The sequence below is a fragment of the Astatotilapia calliptera genome, chromosome 8 (assembly GCF_964374335.1).
Source record: "Astatotilapia calliptera chromosome 8, fAstCal68.1, whole genome shotgun sequence".
NCBI classification, from domain to species: Eukaryota; Metazoa; Chordata; class Actinopteri; order Cichliformes; family Cichlidae; genus Astatotilapia; species Astatotilapia calliptera.
This window is the reverse complement of record NC_137429.1, coordinates 494,410-501,675: the sequence shown is the minus strand read 5'-3', so window position 1 is coordinate 501,675 and position 7,266 is coordinate 494,410. Positions and strand designations below refer to the sequence as shown.

The 7,266-nt window shown below is 47.0% G+C and overlaps 1 protein-coding gene across 1 annotated transcript; it reads left to right on the top strand.

The window, feature by feature from the left end:
- Positions 1-2,708: 2,708 nt before the first annotated feature.
- On the top strand, positions 2,709-6,856 carry LOC113027934 (chromobox protein homolog 2-like). The gene is made up of 5 exons (XM_026177780.2): positions 2,709-2,864; positions 2,942-2,985; positions 3,339-3,404; positions 4,932-5,001; positions 5,086-6,856. Exons 1-5 carry the CDS (start codon positions 2,799-2,801, stop codon positions 6,439-6,441), a joined length of 1,602 nt encoding a protein of 533 aa, XP_026033565.1. The 5' UTR covers positions 2,709-2,798; the 3' UTR covers positions 6,442-6,856.
- Positions 6,857-7,266: the final 410 nt, after the last annotated feature.

The following is a 7,266-nucleotide window of genomic DNA, read 5'->3' as shown; positions in this document are numbered from 1 at the left end:
CATATTTTGCTGTGAAGTACAGCCAGACTTTGACCGCTTCGCCTTGGACATTTTTAATCTGTAGCTCTGCTCTAACAGAACGTACGTACCTGGCCCCGCCTACTATCCTGGGAAACGTAAAATGATTGGCTAGAAGTGTATCACAGCTCAGGGAAAAAAAGCACCGAAATAAAGCACCGAAATGTGCGCTGCTTTTCGGTCTGGTTACTACCGTTTATGTCAGAACCGGTGCCATCATGGCACCGGACACCGGTACCCATCCCTAATTTCTACTAATGGAATTATTTTGCTAACAGCAACAGGGATGAGTCAGTGAGTCAGTTGGGCTTGTGAATCATGATTCACGAGTCAGTAAAGTGATTCTCGAGTATTGAACGATTCGTTCACGAATCGAACATCACTAGTGCCGACTAGAAGAATCAACCGAGCGTGACCGAAGAGAAAACAGATGATGGTTCCAATGCCGGAGAGATTGTCGAATGGAAAAGCCATAGAAGTTCCGTAGTGTGAAGGTATTTCGGCTATTTCAAGTCTGACAAAAAACAGAGTAGCTGCACTGTAAATTGTGCCGAAAGCAAGTCTGGAAATACAATAAACTGGTGCATGCTCAGGCTACGTCCACACGTACCTGGGTATTTTTGAAAACGCAGATTTTTCTATGCGTTTGTGCCTTTCGTCCACACGTAAACGGCGTTTTTGGTCACTGAAAACAAAGATTTTTAAAAACTCAGTTTTTGCATTTATGTGTGGACTAGAAAAACGGAGAAAATGCAGCGTCAAAGGTGTGCGCATTTTTTGGCGTCACACTGTGCGCCATGTTATTGTTTCGGTGAAATGAATTTCTACAATACTGTTACTGTTAATTCTACTCTCTGCAGTGTTTAAATGCTTACATATACACACAGTTACTGTCCCCAGCTTTGTTTACTTTTTCCCACCGAGGCTTCTAGACTTCTGATTGGCCAACATTTCTGCACGGTTAGGAATCTAGCGCCACCTGCTGCTTTGGCATGTTCATAGCAGCGTTTTCCTTCATTTCTGCCTTTATGTGTGGACGGGATTATTTTTTAAAACGAAAACGGAAAATCTCCGTTTTCAAAAATACCCGTGTACGTGTGGACGTAGCCTCAGTCTCTGACTGGAAGCGCTAATTCGTCATTCGGCTTTTGTCAGACTAAAGTAACTGTTAAAACTGTTTGAAAAGCTCAGCTATACAAGATAAGATAAGATAACCTTTATTAGTCCCACACGTGGGAAATTTGTTTTGTCACAGCAGGAAGTGGACAGTGCAAAAGTTATGACGCAAAAATTAGAATACAATAAGAATAAATACAGTACACAGCTGTACAGAATAGAATAAAATAATATACTATATACAGTAGAATAAAATAGAATAAAAATATACAATAAGATAAAAATAGAATACGAATGCTATATACAACTGAGTAAAAATACAACGATGCCAGAAAAGATTATTGCACTTAGTGTTATTGCACATGTGTGGATGTGTGTGCTTGATCAGTTAAAGTCTTTGTTGTGGAGTCTGACAGCAGTGGGGAGGAAAGACCTGCGAAATCTCTCCGTCCCACACCGTGGGTGCCGCAGTCTCCCACTGAAGGAGCTGCTCAGTGCTGTCACAGTCTGCTGCATGGGGTGGGAGACGTTGTCCATCAGGGATGACAGCTTAGCCGCCGTTCTCCTGTCACTCACCACCTCCACTGGGTCCAGAGGGCATCCTAGAACAGAGCTGGCCCTTCGGATCAGCCTGTTCAGTCTCTTCCTGTCCCCAGCAGAGATGCTGCCGCCCCAGCAGACCACACCATAAAAGATAGCAGAAGCCACCACAGAGTCATAGAAGGTCTTCAGGAGTGGGCCCTCCACTCCAAACGACCTGAGTCTCCGCAGCAGGTACAACCTGCTCTGCCCTTTCCTGTAGAGGGCGTCTGAGTTATGAGTCCAGTCCAGTCTGTTGTTCAGATGAACACCAAGGTACCTGTAGCTGTCCACAGCCTCAATGTCCATACCCTGGATGTTCAGTGGTTGCAGTGGAGAATGCTTGTGCCTGCGGAAGTCCACCAGCTCCTTGGTTTTACTGGCGTTGATCTGGAGGTAGTTCTGCTGGCACCAGTCCACAAAGTCTTGAGTCAGTCCTCTGTACTCCTTGTCGTCCCCATCAGTGATGAGGCAACAAGGAGAGATTGAGAATTTCCTTTTAGTTCTCAGTTTATTTGATATTGACAAAAGTTAGTCAGTTTTGTCTGTTCTTCTGTAAAACAAACTAAGATTTATTTTTAGAATTAATATTTTGTTTCTAAGTGGAATTGACAGTTTGGTCTGTTTCGTTTGTTCTATTTTGAAACTTAAACGCTTTAGCGGCTGCCTTTTGTGTAGTTTGCAATATTTGCCTTTATTTATCTGAAAAAGTCTCATGTTCCTTAAGTACATCTACCCTGTTGAACTTATTATGGGAAATAAATATTTAAATAAAAACAAGCTGCTGATTATTTCACATTTTACTTGTGAGCAACGGCACATTTAAATCTTACAAATATAGTTATTTGGCTGATATCGTGATAGATATCGTTATCGCCTGAAATGAAAAAAACATATAGTGATATGAAAAAATCTTATATCGCCCAGCTCTAGTATATTATAATTATAATGCTATCATTATTAGTAGTAGTAATCTGGAGGCCGATTCGATTCACCGGCTAGCCTGGCTCTGGTCGTTGACGCTGTGAGGGGAAGTACGGTGGCCGGCAAGAAGAAACGCGCTGGTAGTGCGGGGAGCTGCAGCCATGGAGGGGGTCACCGTCGGCCAGGTGTTTGACGCGGAGTGTATCCTCAGTAAGCGGCCCAGGAAGGTAAGCTCAGCGCCGGTGGCCCGGGTGTTGTGTGGTTCCGCTCGGCCCGGCCCGCTGTGACTGTTCTGTCTCCGCAGGGAAAGTTCGAGTACCTGGTGAAGTGGAGAGGATGGTCCTCCAAGTAAGTAGCTCGCTAGCTGCTAACGGCTAACGGTCATAACAAAGCCGGGCCGCGGCTCGGTTCGCGCCGCCACCGAGGCTCCTATCGCGGCACACGGGGGGAGAAGCACGGCCGGTACCGACCCATCGGCGCCCGGCGTCGATCCACGGCCTGCCGGCGGACACGTCCAGCTCCAGGGCCGCAGCAGCTGAGGCTCGGCCGGTCCTGCGCCACCGAGCAGCCTGATGTTGATTTGCTGACATGTTTTGTATTTGTGGATAACGCTGGCAGCTGTGCGTGGGCCTCCGTGATGGCTCCACACAGAAAACCCGCTCGTGTCCGTCCTGAATGTGAAATGTTTGTCGTGTTTTCAGGCACAACAGCTGGGAGCCCGAGGAGAACATTCTGGACCCCCGGCTGCTGGCAGCCTTTCACAAGAGGTCAGTTTGTCCCCAGACTGCAGGTAAACTCAGGTGTGCTCCACGTCCACCTGCGTGGAAGCTCACCTGAAGGGCCTGAGAGAGGAGCAGTCAGGGAGCTCCTCCCAGCCACTCATTAGTTAAACACCTTAATATTTGTAATGTTTTTAATCATAATTTAAATAAGCAGTTAAAAGTAACTTTGTTAAGAAAGGTTGTATAGTAACAAAATTTATTTAATATTATTTAATATTTATAAAAATGTAAACATGTCATATCAGAATTTATAAATTATATATTTCATTTTACTGATAGTTATAATTACTGAAATAAAAAGTCCTGCGATTATTAGTATCAAAAAGATTTAAAATAATATAAAAATGTGTTGTCTCTAATATACATATGAATTACATATTAAAATACATGTAATTATTCATTCATTATTAGTAAACGTTACTGTCACAGTAAGATAAATGTATAGATATATATTTTAAAAAGTTAATGATGGCGTCAATAAATAAATTATTAAAAGACTAAAAATATGTATATTACGTACTTTACATATTTATATAATGTAATTAATAGATTTAATTTATTATTAAAAATATAGAAATATGTTATTATATTCTGCAGCACGGTGGTTAGCACTGTTGCTGCACAGCAAGAAGGTCTCTGTGTGGAGTTTGCGTGTTCTCCCCGTGTTTGCGTGTTCTCCCCGTGTACTCTTGGCTTCCTCCCACAGTCCAAAGACACGCAGTTAGTGGGGACAGGTTAACTGATGAATCCAAATTGCCCATAGGTGTGAACGTGAGAGCGATTGGTTGTCTGTCCCTGTGTGTTGGCCCTGCGACAGACTGGCGACCTGTCATAGGGCGAGAGGCGGGGTCCACCCTGGACCCCGCCTCTCGCCCTATGACAGCTGGGATAGGCTCCAGCGCCCCTGAAAAGGATAAGTGGAAGCGAATGGATGGATGGATGTTATTATATGTTATGTATTTTAAATGTGTTACATATTATATGTTAATAGATTATTATTCTAGTATTCAAACAGAAATCTATGTAAATAATATATAAAAGAATTAATATGTATTAAACACTAATAGTAATAATAACAAATATTCAAATTACTTTTAAAAGAATGATGTATATTGAATGTATTTAATAATAAAATTGCAATTTAATAATTATATTATGTGGACATGTAATAAATATATATTCGATATGTAATTTCATATTGATGGGTGAGCAGGCGCCCAGGTTCGAGTCCAACCTGTGGCCCCTCCCTCTCTCTGACCGCTCTCGTCTCTCGTCACTTTCATTTAAGGAAAAATATAAATATATGTACATGTAACTATTTAATTTCATATTTATGATTTTAATGAATGGAAACAAGCAGCAGAATCAAAGACAAACTGACAGATCTTTGTCACATGTGACGCGCGTCAGTTCACGAATCATTTCACGCTTGTTTTTATGAAAGAACGACGTGTTGAATATTTGGACTTGCTGTCTGCGTGTTTAAATAACGTTTGTTTCGATCTGTTCCAGAGAACAGGAGCGCGAGCTTCTGTTTCAGAAGAAGGGAAAGAGGCCGAGAGGCCGACCTCGAAAGATTCAGGTGAAACACGCCGACCCCGCCTCCTGATTCTGTCTCATGACCTCTGACCCCTCTTGCTCATCCCGTTCTGTTTCTGTTCTGCAGCCAGCGCCCACCGTCACGAAGGACGACCGCTCCTCGTCCTCCTCTTCCTCTGGCCTGTCATCAACCGCCTCCTCGTCTTCCTCAGAGGATGAAGAGCACACAAAGAAGGTGAAGCCCGCCCCCCGCGTCCACCCCGTCCCTCAGAAGAGGCCTCAGATCCTGCTCGCCAAACCTGACACCCCCCGAAAGAAGAAGCGAGGGAGGAAGCCGCTGCACCCCGACCTGAGGGCTCTAAGGCAGGCAAAGAGCCGCCCTCCCCCGCCGCCTTCTCCACCCGGTCCACGCCACCACCAGCTGCCCAGAGACGAGCCGCGGGCCAGCGTGAAGAAGCCACTGCAGCCGGCCAGCTTCACCTACACCGGCCTGAGCCGGAGCGCCAGAGAGGAGGCCGGCTCCGCCTCCCAGACCTCTTCTGCCTCCTTCTCCCAGGCCTCCAAACCCGGTGGGCTCGGCTGCATTTGGACCAATCGTTCGCTCTCAACCTCCTCCCTGTCCTCTAGCTCCACCTCCCAAAACAAAGCCACGCCCACCGCACAGAATAAGAACTCTCTGTCAGAGCTGAAGCGCTCCGTCCCGGAGATCGGCAGAGGAGACGGCTTTAAGGTGACGCCTGTGAAGCAGGGCGGAGCCTCTGGGTCGCTGGGACTGCACAGCAGCTTTGGAGGAGGCGCAGTGGTGCAGCGCCCCCTACTGGCTCAGAGGAGGCAGGATGGCAGCGGTGGTCAGAGCGGGGTGGCTCCACACAAGCATCTGAGCACGAGTTTGTCCAAACCGCCATCGTCAGCATCGCCGTCGCCCCGAGACAGAGCCAGCCAGGCGCTGAGCCTCCGCGCCCTTAACCTGCAGAGCGTCGGCAAACTGCCGCCCACGAGCGGCCTTCAAGGAAGCAACACTAGCGGGGTGGCGGTAGCTAGAGCGAACCCACGGAGTAGTGGCAGTGGGATGGTCATAAAAGGAGGAGCGAAAGATGCTCGCACTGGAGGCGGAGCTCCAGAGCAGGGCATGACGAAGGACAAACTGACGGGTGGTGGCGCTGCTCGAGGGAATAGTGGCGTGAGGCAGGACGGCCGTAAACACGTGCTCGGCTCTCAGAACAGGAACCTGAACGAGCTCAGCACCGGCGACTCCGACGAGACTAGCACCAGCGAGTCAGAGACGGAAGACCCTCTGTTTCCTAGCAACAGCAGACCCAGCCGCGGCAACAACGCCACCGACTCTGACACGGAGACGGACTGGAGGCCGGCGCGGAGCCTCCTGGAACACGTGTTCGTCACAGACGTCACAGCCAACTTCATCACGGTGACAGTGAAGGAGTCGCCAACCAGCGTGGGCTTCTTCAGCTCCCGGAACCACTGAGCCGGGCGTCTGCTCGCTTCCTAGAACAGCTCAGGGTTCCTACACCTCTCTGGAAATCCAACACGCAGTCATTCCCGGCGCCTCCAGGGCGACCCTTCGGTTCCAAGAAACAAAAACACGGTGGAGAGATCGGATCGAGCAGGAAGCTCCTGACAGTCGGCAGTAGGAACCCTGACGTTCAGACCCCGTTCACACCTGTGATCAGTCTGCCGACCTTTAACCTGCAAACAGGTCACCTTCACAGGGTCAGAGGTCAGGCGACTTTCATACCTTTTTAGACCTTCCTACCTTCCTGTTAGGACGGAAAATGCATTAAAAAAAGTCAATAAAACAAAATGTTCCCTTCCTCTGAGATGTAATACACTACGACTGCCAGGAGGGGGCGCTAATGTAGGGCTCAGATTAAGCTCATAAATATTGTGTCGTCGTCTGATTGACAAACACAGTTTTAAACTGAACTATGTGAAAATGTTACTTTTTTGTATCTAAAGTTGAGAATTTGTGCTTGTAACGATAATTACGATTATCTGTCTCATGACCTCTGACCCCTCTTGCTCATCCTGTTCTGTTTCTGTTCTGCAGCCAGCGCCCACCATCACGAAATGGAAGGGTAAAATGTATTACCCTTCCAGGACCTGAAGCTCAGTCAAGCTCCACTCTGACAGCCAAACCATCTGTTCTCTGATTGGATTGTTAAATTTGTGATTCACGTGATATTGACCAATCAGCTGAAAGGAAGAAAATTGGGTCAAAATTTGTACTTGTAAGTTAAAAGTGACAGAGTGAGGGAGCAGAGAGGTTTACACTTCGGATCTGTAACCTTAA